Below are 16846 nucleotides of genomic sequence, written 5' to 3' on the forward strand. Positions count from 1 at the left end.
GTGTGTGCGCATGTTTGTTCATGTGTGCATGTTTGTGTGTGTGTGTGCTTGTCTGTGTGCATGTTTGTGTGTGTTTGTGTGCGTGTGTTGGTTCATGCGTGAGAATTTGTGAGTTTGTGTGTGTGTGCTTGTCTGTGCATATTTGAGCTTATGTGTGTGTGTGTGCGTATGTGTGTGTGCGCGTGTATGTGTGCGTTTAAATGATGTGTGTGTGTGTGTGTGTGTGTGTGTGTGCTTGTGCATATTTGTATGCGTCTTCATGGTTGTGTGTGTGTGTGTGTGTGTGTGTGTGTGTGTGTGTGTGTGCGTGTGCGTGCGCTTGTCTGTGTTTGTGCATGTTTGTGTGCGTGTGTGTGTTTGTATGTGTGTGTGTGTGTTGGTTTATGCGTGAGTATTTGTGAGTTTGTGTTTGTGTGTGAGTGTGTGTTTGTTTGTGTGTGTATGTGTGTGCGCGTGTATACGTGAGTTTAAATGATGTGTGTGTGTGTGTACTTGTGCATATTTGCATGTGTCTACATGGTTGTGTGTGTGTGTGTGTGTGTGTGTGTGTGTGTGTGTGTGTGTGTATGTGTGTGTGTGTGTGTATGTGAGTGTGTGTGTGTGTGTGTGTGTGTGTGTGTGTGTGTGTGTGTGTGTGTACGTGTGTGAGATCGGTAATTCATGTTATTAATGATCACGATATAATGTACATACATTATTTACGAGATGTAATAATTAAAAATGGCAGCGCAGTGGTTAGCACTATCACCTCACAGCAGTAGATAGCTGGTTCGAGTTACGCCTGGGTCAGTTGGCATTTCTGTGTGGAGTTTGCATGTTCTCCCTGTGTTGGTGTGTGTTTCCTCCAGGTGCTCCGGTTTTCCCACAGTCCAAACACTTGCGCTACAGGGGAATTGAAGAAACTAAGTCAGCCGTAGTGAATGAGTGTGTATAGGGGTTTCCCAGTACTGGGTTGCGACTGGAAGGAAAACGCATGCTGGATAAGTTGATAACCACTGAGGCACCGTGGCAGTTACTATTCGTGTGTTTCTCATGTGTGTGTTTTCGTTCTGTGTCTGCAGGTTTTTCCTCCTATGCCTAATGAAGCTGAAATCGCACACACTAAAAAGCTGTTTCGCCGCCGCAGGAACGACCGCCGGTGAGTCTCAAACCTCCCATCACCTCGAAATCTTCCACATATTTAAGAGTTATTGAAGTTAAATATTGAAGTTAAAATTTGGCAAATACGTCACATTAATACCTCTGGTATAAAAACAAACAGCTCTAGTGTGTGTGTGCGCGTGTGTGTGTGTGCGTGTGCGTGCGTGTGTGTGTGTGCGTGCGTGTGCGCTTATACTGTTTTTGCATCTTTTCTATGACCAATGTCCCCACAAGTATAGTGATACCAGTAAATTTCGACATTGTGGGGACATTTGTTTTGGTCTCCATGAGTAAAACAGCTCCTAAATCAGACAGAATGAAGTATTTTGCAAATGTAAAACTGCAGATCGTGTCTGTAAGAGGACTGGTTTAGGAGGAGATGGAGAGAATATACAGTCTGTACAGTAGAAACCTCATTACAGCTATGAGAAGTCCTCATAAAGATGTACGTGTGTGCGTGCGTGCGTGCGTGCGTGCGTGCGTGCGTGCGTGCGTGCGTGCGCGAGAGAGAGAGAGAGAGAGAGAGAGAGAGAGAGAGAGAGAGTGAGTGAGTGAGTGAGTGAGTGAGTGAGTGAGTGAGTGAGTGAGTGAGTGAGTGAGTGAGTGAGTGAGTGAGTGAGTGAGTGAGTGAGTGAGCGAGCGAGCGAGCGAGCGATAGAACCTGAAAGCGCCTGCAGGATTTTATTCGAAGGTTTGCACAAATCCAGCACCGCCCCGCCCCCTTCTCCCAATCATATCAAGAAACACTGATGCTTACTATCAAAGGCAGCATTAAGGATATTCGTTATGACATTCGTCTAATCATTTCCTTTTTAAAATTAATATATTTTCTTTGAAATCTAAATGTAATAAAATCACATCAGCACAAAGGAAAAAAAAAACATGCTCAAGACGCAATCTTTAAACTTATGACACTTTTAAAAAATGCTTGTATATGACAGAAGATTGTAATACACCACAATTAGTGAAGCATTAATTAAATCCTTACTTTCCACTGACCGAAAATCATCCACCTGCACAGTTGAGTCGTGGACGGCAGGCCCGGATTGGCTAATCGGGAGAACCGGGAGAATTCCCGGTGGGCCAGTCCGTTTTTTCAGTGTCCCTTGCTGCTTGCACTTTCAGCAGTTGCACTTTTTTCATTTATTTGTATATTTGACCATTGCTTCACTCTTTTTATTCATTATTTTGCTGCAGCGCCGCTCTTTTTATTTATTTTCTCGCAGCCCCGTGAGCAAAATGCAGCTCGCAGGTTAATAATGATCATCATTAACCCTGCGGGCTGAACCACATTCCACCCCAAACAGCGGCACCTTAGTGAATATTAATTAATATTAATGAATATTACACATGCTCAATGAAAATCAGATGATTCACTACATTAATAAATCTGACGTAACTTGATCAGAAATCTAAAAAGGGGAGAAAAAGAGTAGACATCAATAGCAGCAGATAACTACAATCCTTAACAGTGCCATCAAGGTCTAGTGGTTAGCACGTTACATTGCGACGCTGCCAATCTGAGTTCGAACCTCACCAGAGTATAATTGTTAGGTCCCATGTGGGACCTGTTTGTATATGAATTTTGTGATTTGCAGAGCCTGCATGATGATTGCAGATTGGTGGGTGGGTCATCCCACCTGAGACCCATTGTGTGGTGTTTATAAGGAGTCCGGCATTCTGTCTGGGACGGAGCTCGATTAGCCGGACGTCTCTGCTTGGTGTTTTTGATTTATCTTAGTTAGTGTTTGGATCATGAGCTCAGTACACTTCCATACACATGCTTTTTTACTACTGACTTTCACTTATACTGACTTTGATTGCTTTAAATACTTTTGTTAATTATGTTTTGTTAATAAATCATTTTTCTTTTCAATTTACCTGGTCCGTATTGTCTCTCTAATGTTGCAACATTGAGCTGGTTGCAACAGTAATACTGTGAAAATTCTGTTTGGGTTACTTATGTAGGGGTACATATGTTTTTTGTGTGTGTGTGTGACGACCGTTACAAAGGACTGGATATCTATAAAGCATTAATGTTCTCATATTTATGAAAAGCATTTGAAGTTCTAAAGCAGCTGTGTCCTTGAAAAAGACGTGTTAGTGTCATTTGAAACTGAATTGTAAATGACGTTATTTTAATATAGTCAGTCGTCGACTGAAGTGAGCCGGTCTTAGGCTTGAAACTCCAGAGCTAAAAAGGAGTCCCACTCCGGCCGTGGTGGACGGGCTCAAACAAAAGTATATTTTTCTTTGAAAAAATATCTTTTCAAAACGAATTACGTATGTAGTTGTCTCTTTCAATCATTCGTTTTCTTTTCGGCTTAGTCTAGACAATTTAGCCTACTCAATTCACCTGTACCGCATGTCTTTGGACTGTGGGGGAAACCGGAGCACCCGAAGGAAACCCACACGAACGCAGGGAGAACATGCAAACTCCACACAGAAACGCCAACTGAGCTGAGGCTCGAACCAGCGACCCAGTGACCTTCTTGCTGTGAGGCGACAGCACTATCTACTGCGCCACTGCCTCGCCAGTTTTTCTCTTTGTTTAAATAGTTTTCTTGGTCAGTTATCTTCTACGCACAATAGAAGAACGAATAACATTTGAGGTGAAGTGCTTCAAAACAAATCCGCTAACAGTACCGAATCACGAACTGGATTGTCAAATAAAGTAATAATCTAGCCTAAATAAAATGAAAGTGAAATATAAGAGAAGCCTGTATTAAATAGTTTTCCATGTTGCGCCGGTCAATTACAATTTAATTCATTCAATCAAGTGATTTGAATAAGCAGGACAGGCGTTTACAAAGCATTCGCAACAGCACTGAACACGTTCCCACATTACTTCGGTGGAACAAATTCGGTTGGAATTAAGGGTGAGAAAACTCAAACTCATTGTGAGAATGGAGATGTCTGCTTATTTATGCCAGTCTGGTTTAAAACACCTTGAATGGTAGCCGTTCCATGCAAGGAGGCTGGATCTGATCTGTCTGATGAAAGCGACAGTTAACTGGCTTAAGCCTGGTTTACACTTCTGCGTCAAGTGACCGGCGTAACCCACGGCGCATGCAACGTGCGTAACTGTGCATTTATACTTCTGCGCGCTGTCTCTGTTGGTCTGCATTAACACTTCCGAAACGCTAGTTGGCAGTGAGGTGTAAATGTTTCTCTGTGTCGAGTTTCTTCGCTGCTGTTTTGCTTTTCCTGAACACTTCCTGGATGTACAAGTGGCTCAAACTCGCTCATTTTGAGGCAGGAACCGGCAGACGTGCAGCAACTTTAACTATGAGGTAAACACAAAAAAAACTTTCCATCCGGAGCTCCTTCACGGGACTCCACACTTGTAAACAATCGCTCCATCGGGCTCAAGCGGCTCTCGGTCCCGCCCAGACTTGTCAGCACTACCAAGCCGAACAATCACAGAGCTTGCGCTATGTGTCGTTGCGACGTGTAGTTACATTTTTTGAGAGGTGCACGTCAGCGCCGTAACATACGCCGGCGTTTGACGCAGAACTATAAATCAGCCTTTAGGTGCTAATTATACTGCAGTCTCCACCCCGTGCCGGAGATCAGTATTTGTATCATCAGTTTTAGACCTTTTGGCAAATGTCTCAATTAGATGTATCTGTTTTAAAGAGTATTTACTCATTTTTAACCTTGTTTTAAACAATAGCTATCTAAATTGTAATTTTTAGGTGGGCAAAACCGCCAGCAAAACTAAAGCCAACTGATTTCTTTACCCAACTCCAACCATGCAAGTACATACACACTTTACAACACACAAACGCACACCTTTATTTATTCTCATTCTTTCTTGCTTTGTCAATATATCGTAGTGTATACTGTTTAATAACCCATTTAAATTATGTAATAAATAAATAAAAAAAGTGGCATTAATTCCCGCCCTCTCATGGTGCGCACAGCCGTACGGCTGCAGGCGCCACTGCTCTTAAGTGTGCGTGTGTTATGTTTCTGCATCTGTCACAAGTCACAATCTTCACTTGAAATCTGCAATGTGTCTTCTGCCTCGTCTCTTTCTTTTGCGCGATTTGACTTTGACCTCATCTGAAAAGTTCTCTGTTGTAATTTGCTGTTGCTAAGAAACCGCGGGGAAAAAAAAAAAGGAAAGAAAGCAAATATTTTGGTCCAGAAGCGGAGGGCGAGAGAGAAAGCGAAGCCGTCTGTTGTTCAGGCTTTGTTTGTGTGAAGAAAAGCGGTGTCTGATGTCCTTGTGTGAGTCCGGCTGGACGCTTCTCATGTCTGCTTTTTTTTATCGAAAACTTTTATTCAGGACTGAGCTCTTGCTTTGACTGGACGCGTGGAACAGAATAGACGGTTTATGTGTGAATAATGGCCCACAATGCACTGCTGCCTGTCCGTTAGTGGCCTTCTGCTGCCTTTGAGTCAGGAGAGTCACAGATTAAACTGTCAACTAAATCTGAGTCCAGAAGAAATACAATTATGTACTTCAGAAAAATGCTTGGATAACAAAAAAAACTTACACCAAAAAAGCTTGGTGTATATTGGTGTATATATTATATTTTTTAATTTATAAAAAAACTTTCTTTTCCTATTAAATACAGTGGGGGGGAGTATTGAACACTTTTTTTCCTAGGAATAATTTTTCTAAAGGAGCTGTTGACGTGGAATTGAACCAGATTTTGGAAAACCCCAAACAATACAAACATAAAAAAAAATATAAATAAAAATATATAAAATAAAAAAATCTGAAAATATTGTGTTTAATAACAATGAAATGACAGAAGGAGAAAGAACTCAATGTAATTAATTCTTTATATAAAAGCCTTTTTTTTGTGCTGCAGCTTTAAGACACCTCTCATATGGAGAATGAAGTCACCTGCATTGCTCAGGTGTGAGTGTCAAATTGTTGATGCTTCTGTGGGTCTCAAATCTGAGCTTTATTCTGTATTTTCTATTGGATTAGGGTCAGGTGATTGGCTGGGCCATTCTACAGCTTGATTTTCATTGGAGAGTCTCCTTGTCTGTGTTTTGGATCATTGTCTTGCTGAAATGTCCACCCTGGTTTCATCTTCATCCTCCTGCTCATGTAGCAGCTGATATTCATTTACACTGAGGAAGGGCAGAGGGTTGCTGAAGAACTGCTGAGAGATTTCAGCTGCTGTCTGGGCTTTCGCTGCTGAACTACACCTCCCTTTCTTCATGTGTTCAATACTTTTCCCTGCGTCATTTCGTTTTATTACACAGAACTTCATGTGTAAACTAATTAGATTAGTCTTCCTTGCATTTATGGATTTCTTTGATTGCTATCAACTTCTGGGGAAAATCGAGTCAATGACACTTTTAGAAATATGTTTTCTGACAAAAATGGTGACATGTTCAATACTGATTTTCCCCGCTGTACATCAAAAAAAGAAAAGGACTAAATGATGCAACAAAAAAAGTCAGATTTTTCAGTTTTCAATTAAATTTTGGCTCCAATTTGAGCTATTTTGTTTTGTCATTTTGTACTGTACAATAACTTGCCTCATTAACCTAGTTAAGTCTTTAAATGTCACTTTAAGCTGAAAACTTCAGATAATCAAGTAAAAATGGGCTTACAAGGGCTAATAATTTTGTCCCTAAAATTGTGTTTAAAAAAATAAAATCTGTTTTTATTCTAGCCGAATTAAAATAAGACTTTCTCCAGAAGAAAAAAATTATCAGACATACTTTCAAAATTTCCTTGCTCTGTTAAACATCATTTGGGAAATATAAAATTTTGTTTTTAAAATTCAAAGAAGGGCTTATAATTCTGACTTCAGCTGCCTATATTATATACACTGTAAATAAATATAATTAAATACAATTTATAATAATAATAAAATAAAAGTATTTAAGACAATAAAAATAATAAATAGAAATAAGTAATTAATAATTATATTAATTATAAATAATAATATAATAATTAATTATAAATAATAATATAATTATAAATAATTATAACCAAACAGGGCAAGGCAGTGGTGCAGTAGGTAGTGCTGTCGCCTCACAGCAAGAAGGTTGCTGGGTCGCTGGTTCGAACCTCGGCTCAGTTGGCGTTTCTGTGTGGAGTTTGCATGTTCTCCCTGCCTTCGTGTGGGTTTCCTCCGGGTGCTCCGGTTTCCCCCACAGTCCAAAGACATGCGGTACAGGTGAATTGGGTTGGCTAAATTGTCCGTAGTGTATGAGTGTGTGTGTGTGGATGTTTCCCAGAGATGGGTTGCGGCTGGAAGGGCATCCGCTGCGCAAAAACTTGCTGGATGAGTTGGCGGTTTATTCCGCAGTGGCGACCCTGGATTAATAAAGGGACTGAGCCAACAAGAGAATGAATGAATGTATAACCAAACAGCGTACTGTAAGAAGTGCTCTTGCTTTGGGTTTGTCTAGAGTTGTCTTGAGTTTGTGGCAATCTCTATCTCTCTCTCTCTCTTTCTCTGTCAGGGTGTTGTTCTGCTGTTTGTGGTTCTCCTCAATGCTCTGCCAGAGTCTCTGTGTTCGTGGAGTTTGTTGGCATCATTTCTTGACTCTTCTTTCTCGTGCTCTGCATTAGTTTGCTGTATTTTGCTGACAGAATCTCACAGGAAGGCAGCAGTTTCACTTTATTAGGAGCCAATAACTGAGGGAAGGTTACTCTGATCAAGTGTGTGTGTGTGTGTCTGTGTTTGCATGTTTATCCTCTATATTCACACTTGCTCAAAGAACTTGGGTATTCATTTTGCGGTAAAACAGTACAGCTCATGGGGATGGTTTAGCATTCTTTAAACCAGCCATCATTTTTGTATTTCCTGGATCACGTTGGTTTTTTAACTGTTGATGCCATGGGATAATGCTGTTTCTTTTTTTATTTTATTTTATACCATTTACCTCTGCCTTTAATTTTTTTTTTTTAAATATATGCACATTAAAGATAAATACATATACACAGTACCTAACAAAAGTCTTGTGGTGGATCTCAGTTGAGAGAAAAAAATAACTTGACTTCTAGTTGATCAAAAGTGTAAGAAGGTGCATTTTTCTGTTGGATCATCTGTTGATCTGCATCCCAATCATCACCAATACTGCAGAAGACCTACTGGAACCCACATGAGCCAAGATTCTCACAGAAATCAGTCAAGTTTGGTGTAGGAGAAATCATGGTTTGGGGTTACATTCAGTATGGGGGCGTGTGAGAGATTTGCAGAGTGGATGATCAACATCAACAGCCTGAGGTATCAAGACATCTGTGCTGCCCATTACATTACAAACCACAGGAGAGGGTGAATTCTCCAGCAGGATAGCGCTCCTTCTCATACTTCAGCCTCCACATCAAAGCTCCTGAAAGCAAAGAAGGTCAAAGTGCTTCAGGATTGGCCAGCCCAGTCACCAGACATGAACATTATTGAGCATATCTGGGGTAAGATAAAGGAGGAGGCATTGAAGATGAACACAAAGACTCTTGATGAGCTCTGGGAGTCCTGCAGGAAGGCTTTCTTTGCCATTCCAGATGACTTTATTAATCAGTGATGTGAGTCATGTCAGAGATGTATGATGCAGTCCTCCATGCTCATGATGGAGTCAGACACAATATTCATTCTGTCTCCACTGCAGCAGGGCTTTATATTCTATACTGGACATTATTTCTGTTCAATGATGAGACTTTAGTCTAAACAAAGTCAGACCTTACTGTCCTAATTAAAGAATTAATATTCAAGGCATGATTTTATTGTGGTCAATTAAGTGTAATCTAGAGACCTTTATCTCTCATATAAGCCACTTCTGATATCAGATGATCAACTAGAAGTCAACTTATTATTTGCTGTTCCTAAAACTTGGATAGCCGACAAGACTTTGGTCAGGTATTGTAAAAAAAAAAAAACAGAATAATATATATATATATTTATTTATTTATTTATATTTATTTATTTATATTTATTTATGTGTATATATATATTTATGTGTGTATATATATATATATATATATATATATATATATATATATATATATATATATATATATATATATWWTAATATTATTCAGGTATTTTTTTCACAATACCTGACCAAAGTCATATACAGTACATACACATACACACATAAATATTTTAATATTAAACCCTTTCAGAACTATTACTCATTTACTATTTTTTACAGTTGCAATTCTTTTAAAAAGTTTATAAATAATTTAATTCTGTTTTAACATTTTTTTCTATTTTTCTTAGGTAAATTATACCGTAACTGCCCCAATCATTTACTACTGGTTTTTAATTATTATTAATATTAGTGTTAGTCTTATTATAGAATTTTCAAAAGTGATTTCCTTTGCATTAGATCCTAAACACACCATAACTTTCTCAATCATTTAATCTTATATTTTGTACATTTTATTTATTTTATCACAGCTTTTTATTTTATTCGATTTTATTTTATCCTTTCAGTGTTGAGCTTAATCTCCAATCTCCTCTTTTTTCCCCGTCTCGAGCTCATTATTCATATGTAATAATGAATTTATTTTAATTTATGATTTAAGTTTTATTTTATTTAAATTTGCTCATTTTGTTCCCGTCTCATCCTCATTGCTCATTGGTCATCATCTCCAGTCGTAGCAAATCAGAAGTTCCTCAGGACCAGCTGACTGTGGTGTTGTCGCCCGAAGGGAAGCGTCGGGTCTCCAGGTCAGTGTCTCAAACGAGTCCGGTGATCTGTCTGCTCACGGGACGATGACGGTCAGCTTGTGGGACGGGTTTCAGACTAACCCTCTTCTGCTCTTCTGGACTCTGAACCTCCTGTTTGCTTTCTTCTGCACCTGCAGATGTAATCCTGATCGCTGGACACTTCCTTCTTACTGTTATTATGATTAATTCTGGGCAAAGATTAATCAGGTTTAATCACATACAAAATAAATGTTTACTAACGTAATATTTGTTTGTATATACACAATTGTATTATGTATATACACACTCGCAAAAAACAAAAACATAGACATGTATTTTTAAATATATTTAGTTTTTTACGTAATATATATATTTGTGTATTATATATTGATTTTATCCATTCATATATACACAGTTGAAGTCAGAATTATTAGCCCCCCTTTAAATTATTTTTCTTTTTTAAATATTTCTCAAATGATGTTTAACAGAGCAAGGACATTTTTACAGTATGTCTGATAATATTTTTTCTTCTGGAGAAAGTCTTATTTGTTTTATTTTGGCCTGAATAAAAGCAGTTTTTTATTTTTTTAAAAACCATTTTAAGGTCAATAATTATTAGCCTCTTTAAGCTATATATTTTTTCGATAATCTACAGAACAAACCATCATTATACAATAAATTGCCTAATTACCCTAACCTGCCTAGTTAAACTAATTAACCTAGTTAAGCCTTTAAATGTCACTTTAGGCTGTATAGAAGTGTCTTGAAAAATATGAAGTCAATTATTATGTAGTCATCATGGCAAAGATAAAATAAATTTTTTAATAAAAGATTTGTTTACTTGTTTACTAAACATGTAAGCTGAAATAAAATGAAATATTTCGATACCAAGGAAATTTTCTCTTTATTTAGTTTTATATGATGTATATTAAAACAAAAATACATCAATAAATAAATAATAAACTACAAATAAATGGCTGCATTTACACTACAGATCTTAATCGTCAATTTAGATTTTGTGATTGTATTTTTTTTTTTTTTGATGGCCGGCTTACGTCATCTTTTAAACGTGACTTTATCTGATTGTCTGCATTTACACTGCACACGGCAAAGAAAAAAAAAAACGAAAAGAAAAAAAGAGCGGGCGCTGACTGACAGCTGATAATAATAGTGCCAATTTCTCAACTGCTGTATTTAATCTGCTCACAAGATTTAATTTTTAAAATTCTTTTTGAAAAGTTGTTTTACATTAATATATGACAGAAAAGTTGTCATTTGGCTATTTTTTTTTAATTTAGTTTTTTTTTAAACCAGCAGGCATCTTAATGTAATGTCCATGGCGTGATTTATGCACTTGATGTATGCAACAGTTTTAGTTTAGCTTATATTGTTTACATGGCAGATGTTGCTCGCTCTCTCTCTCTTTCTCTCTCTCTCTCTCTCTCTCTCTCTTTCTCTTTCAAGTTCAAGTTGCTTTATTGGCATGACATTAAGAACAGTATTGCCAAAGCACTTCAAATATGAAACATATTAAAACCATTGAAAATAATAATTAATAGTTATACAGATAAGATATGACACACACAAAAAAAAAACAATACATTTGATAAATATAATAATAATAATAGTAAAAAGTTTAAATTATTTAAATAAGATACACAAATTTATATTAACCATGTCTTATGGTGTGTAGGGTGTATACATATTTTGCAGCTAGTCTAAATGTCAATTCGTCCTCTCCGAGTATATGGTAAAGTTTTTCTGAGTCATTTAAATTAAAAAATGAACTGATCAATGTTTCAAATTGGGGAAAAATATTTCTCTAGTCATGGTGTATTTGGGGCAAAACAGAAGGAAGTGCGTCTCATCCTCTATTTGGTTTGTGTCACACTGTTTACATATTGTCTGTTCTTTAGGAGTCCAGGAATTTTTATGTCCGCCTTTTTCTATTTCTAGGTCATGATCACTGAGGCGATATTTAGAAAGAATGTGCTTTTCTTTTAATTGTTTTAATGATAAATAATTTGCCAACTATGTGGTTCTATTTAGGGCCGAATAACATTTAAGTTTAGTCTGGAGGTTGAATTCAGTTTTTAGTTTTTCATCATAGTTATATTTTAATGTTTTGTCAATTTGTTTGTGAAGGTTTTGTTTGGGGACGATTTCGGTTTGTGTTTTTTTTTTCAGTAGTTCAGATACCAGTGTGTTTAGAGGATGAGACACTGTAGGTTTTTCATTAGCCAGAAGGGCTTTATATTGGACAGACTGGGGGTCCGACTGATGCAGGTGCAGCCAGAACTGAACAGCTTGTTTCTGAATCTCCAAGTTTAGCGGGTATAAACCCAGTTCAGCCCTGCAGGCAATGCTAGACGTGTTTCTGTGAATATGTAATATGTTTTTAGCAAATTCTAATTTTGTTCGTTCAATTAAACTTTTATTCCAATTTTCACATTTTAATACTAGTGCCCAAATTTCACTCCCATATAATAAGATAGGTTTGATAATAGCGTGATATAATTTAATCCATCTTTTAGTTGGTAACTGTAATTGACCAAAGCGTGACTTTGTCATAGAATGCTCTGCGAGCCCTCTCGCTCAGCGTCTTGACGGCAAGATTGAAGCCCCCAGAGGCAGAGATCTGGATGCCATCTCTCTCTCTCTCTCTATCTCTTTCTCTCTCTTCTACTTGTGCTACCTGACAAAATAAAAGCTTGGGTGTATGAGTCTGTGGACTTTGCTGAAGTCTGTTCTGAATGAAAGCATCAGTGTTGACATCGTTCGCTATATTGCAAGTGATGCACGATTTGCATTGACAGGTGAAGATCCGATCTAACTGCTTACACTGCAGACACGAGGAAACAGATCTGATTCATTCAGGATAAATTTCAACATATGAACAAGGCCTGAATCTGAGTAAATCGGAACCTATGTGATTTTTTTTTCCCTGCTTACATGTACACGGGCCACATCCCATCTGTGCCACATGGGAGGAAAAAAAATTGGTCAATTGAACCATGCGGTGTGAATGCAGCCAAGTAGCTTGTAATTTGTTGCACCATTTAGTAGATTAATGTCATAGATATGTACACTAGATATCGCATAGGGACCCTGAGCATGCGTCAATAGCGCCGCCACATTGGTACAGTGCTCCCAGGACAAATGTCATTGAACCGCACTAGTCAAGATAGTGTTATTACGTGAAGATGCGGGACTTTAGTGCTGTCTACATGTGTAGTAAAGAGCAAACAAAGAAAACAAAGCACAAAGGCAGAACATTTCATAGGTAATATTACGTTTTTTCTGTTTTTGTATGTTCTGAACTTTTTATGCTAATCAGGTAACGGTACTGATGATAACAGTCACTTACTGCATTCACCATAAGGCAAAGCAGCTCCAACTCGCACTAAACACTCGGCTTATGCTAGTTTTGTTGAATAAAATCACCAAACAATGCAAAAGAAAAATGACAACGAGATGCTGCAGTGCCAGAAACTTTATTATTGTCGGCTAACGTTAGTGAAAGAGTCGTTTGGGAGATTCATTCACAAACGAATCGCTCCCTCTGTCAGTATGAGAAGTGAAAGCAGGAGAGGAGCTGTGTTTCAGGACATGATTAGATCAAATTTAACAAGGAGGGTGAATAGTACATTTCTGTACACACAAACACAAGCTTTTTGTCAGGAATGCTCGTGCGGTCACTGATCCATCAATGTAGAAAAGTGTTGTAAAATTATAATTTTCGTAATTAAAAAAAATTTCATACTAACATCCTGGAAAACTCCCGATCACAGATATATGTGTATATGTGTATATCTCTGGCTTTGGATGGCCACAGTCCTCCACTATACCCTGGTCCCGCATTCATTTCAAAAGAGCGCTACCCTGTAGCAAGATGGCGGCGCTATTGACGCATTCCTTCCAATAGACAACAATAGGTCAGGCGACATCTAGTGTACATATCTATGGATTAATGTTGTTCTACACTTGTTTTTTGTGTGTGTGCCTGCGTGCTTGCGTGCGTGTGTGTGCATGTAAGTGTGCGTGGGTGTGTGTGTGTTTGTGTGTGTGTGTTTATAACTTCTCTGAGCAAAATGCCATTGCTAAATCTTCAATCAGTTCTAGTGGGTTGTTTTGACGTTAAGAGACAGAATATACCGTTGATTCTGTCCGTGTATTTTCAGAGAGGGCAGACACGATGTTGCAGAATAATAATTTAATAAACCCAGTTTTGAATTCAAAAATTACATCTGACATTCAACCCATTTTCTGGCCGTTGTGTCCTCGACCGTCCTGCCATTCTGCTTGATTTTTTTTTTTTTTATTCTTTGCATTGATTCTCTTCAGAAACTCGTTCAAGGCCTTCATCAGAATCTTCACCAAACTCAACTTTCCTTCAGAGCTTTTCTTTTCAGCTCACTCTTTTCTTCTGTTCTGTTCTGAGATTTACACTTTAGCAAGGTTGAGATGTACTTTCTAAACTTTTTAAAGGAGTTTGTAAAGTGTTCACCTTGACCAAACCAATTAACTTGATGAAACTGCGTCTCATGTTGGCTTAGCTGCATACTTTATCATTGAAGTTATTCTATTTATATTTTTTGTTTGTATTTGTTTTTTTGTTTTTTGGCGTTAATTTCAGCATACAGCATATCACCATCGCGCAGAATAATAGAGCTCATGCAGTTTGTGTTAAGAAAAATAAATGATATACAGTTGAAGTCAGAATTATTAGCCCCCCTCTTTATTTTTTCCCCCAATTTCTGTTTAATGGAGGGAAGATTGTTTCAGCACATTTCTAATCATAATAATTTTAATAACTCATTTCAATGACACTTTATGATAACTACACATTATAAATAATTTATTAAGCGTTAGCAAATAGTGAATTCATTATCTGTTAAGCACTAACTCTACATTAATAAGCTTTAATAAGCAGTTTATAACTGCAGCTACAAATGCTCTATTCTTGACTTATAAGCACCTGTATAATGTGTTTAACAATTTCAATTTCATATTTAGTTAATGATTTATTTTTCATTACTAAATTAACTATCACATTATTTACAAACCAGTTGTATTTAAGAGTAGTTGAGGGTTTTTAGGATCATTCAGAATGAGTTAGAAAATGATTAATAAACTATTGAAATCAACGTTTATATGTCTTATTATTTAGGCATATATTAATGGTTACTATGTATATTAATAAATGCCTTATTAACTCAACTTCATCCAGTTTTGTGACCTAATCTAAAAATAGCACTATTTATAAATCCTTTATAAATGCTAAATAAAGGCTCAGTTCAATTCTAAACAGGAAAAATTTAATCATTCATTCCTATTCATTTAAAGATGCACAAATAAAACTGTAACTCAAATGAAAAATAAATCTTTGCAACCTGATCTAAAAGAAAACCACTGAGTTTAAACATTGCATATTATTATATTGTTAAGTTATTATATTGTTGGTTTTGTTTTATCCAGTTTTATGTCGTATTTTGACACTCCTGTTATTTGGCTATGTTTTTCCTTTTACATTAATTTCACTTTTTAGAAAGGATTGCGTGATTATTTTTCACTTGACTCTGAGCCTTTATTTGTCATTTATAAGGGATTTATAAAGCATAAATAGTCCTCACTTTAGATCAGGTCACAAAACTGCATGAAGTTGAGTTAATAAAGCATTTATTAACATATTAGTTAACTATTAATATATGCCTGAATAATAAGACAAATAAACATTGATTTGAATAGTTTATTAATCATTTTCTAACTCATTTTGAATGATCCTAAAAACCCTCAACTCATCTTAAATACAACTGGTTTGTAAATAATGTGATACTTAATTTTGTAATGAAATATAAATCATTAACTAAATATGAAATTGAAATTATTAAACACATTATATAGGTGCTTATAAGTCAAGAACAGAGCGCTTGTAGCTGCAGTTATAAACTGCTTACTAACGCTTATTAATGTAAAGTTAAGGCTTAACAGATAATGAATTCACTATTTGCTAACGCTTAATAAATGATTTATAGTGTGTAGTTATCATAAAGTGTTACCCTCATTTCTAATAACTGATTTATTTTATCTTTGCCATGATGACAGTTAATAATATTTTTCTTGATATTTTTCAAGACACTTCTATACAGCTTAAAGTGACATTTAAAGGCTTAACTAGGTTAATGAGGGTAACTAGGCAAGTTAGGGTAATTAGGCAAATTATTGTAAAACAATGGTTTGTTCTGTAGAATATCTAAAAAATATATAGCTTAAAGAGGGAGAGAGGCGCTCAGCCAAAACACGTTACCTGTGAACAAGTAATCGATTCAACAGACCAAAGTCGGGGAATATGTCGTTAGATATAGACAACAAGATTAATTAAATATCACGTTTAGCAAATATAGTGAGATTAGATCCAGCGGGAGATGCTTGATGAGCAGCCCGACCAGCACAGCTCTCATCTGGGTAGAAAGGCTGCAGCGATTGCCTGTGTGTGTGTGTGTGTGGTCACGTGATGTGTGTTTTCAGCGTTTTGGTGTGGATGGAGAGCGGTTCAGAAACGCTGGGTAAAACGCTAGTGTGGACGCGGATCGTTTCCATTCTAAAACGCCGTTTTAAAACTAAAACACACTAGTGTAATCGGGGCCTTATGCCGAGTTCAGACTGCATGATTTTCAAAGTAGTCGTGTCACAGATGTTTTCACACTGCATGACAGTCTGGGCTAGCGTTTCGTCGCTGCTTTGTTTACACTGCAAGATGGTTCGGCGACAGGGACTTTCACATTGCATGACTTTACTATAGGAAGAATCGCCGACAACTTCGTCCAAATCTACATCTCACAGCCAAAAACACGTCGTATATCTTTTGTTATTAACTACATAATGAGAAAGAAGCCTTTAATGGGGTAGAACATGTACATGTTTGCTCACCTGGGTTTAAAGGGAATTAGCCATTTCTCCTCAACGTTGATAATAAACTAATTTCTTTCTGTATGAAACGTCAAACAGACACGGTTGCTCCTGATTCCTGTCAAACCTTCACTAGTTTTTGCTCCGTTTCGTGGGTCCAAATA

The 16846-nt window shown here is 37.0% G+C and overlaps 1 protein-coding gene across 7 annotated transcripts in view; it reads left to right on the plus strand.

Annotated features, from left to right (window-relative positions):
- ctif (CBP80/20-dependent translation initiation factor) overlaps positions 1-16846 on the plus strand; it is a 133610-nt gene that overhangs the window by 70242 nt on the left and 46522 nt on the right. For 4 of the 7 annotated variants that reach the window (XR_012397076.1, XR_012397075.1, XM_073935696.1 and 1 more), the window contains exon 8: positions 1062-1138. Coding sequence is in view for 4 of the 7 variants with exons in the window: in XM_073935696.1 (XP_073791797.1) it covers positions 1062-1138 (77 nt within the window). In the remaining 3 variants the exon portion in view is untranslated. Of the gene's footprint in view, positions 1-1061; positions 1139-9719; positions 9795-16846 lie in introns of all 7 variants that reach the window. The other 3 variants (XR_012397074.1, XM_073935695.1, XM_073935697.1) reach the window with 1 other exon arrangement.

Source organism: Danio rerio, chromosome 21 (assembly GCF_049306965.1).
Source record: "Danio rerio strain Tuebingen ecotype United States chromosome 21, GRCz12tu, whole genome shotgun sequence".
NCBI classification, from domain to species: Eukaryota; Metazoa; Chordata; class Actinopteri; order Cypriniformes; family Danionidae; genus Danio; species Danio rerio.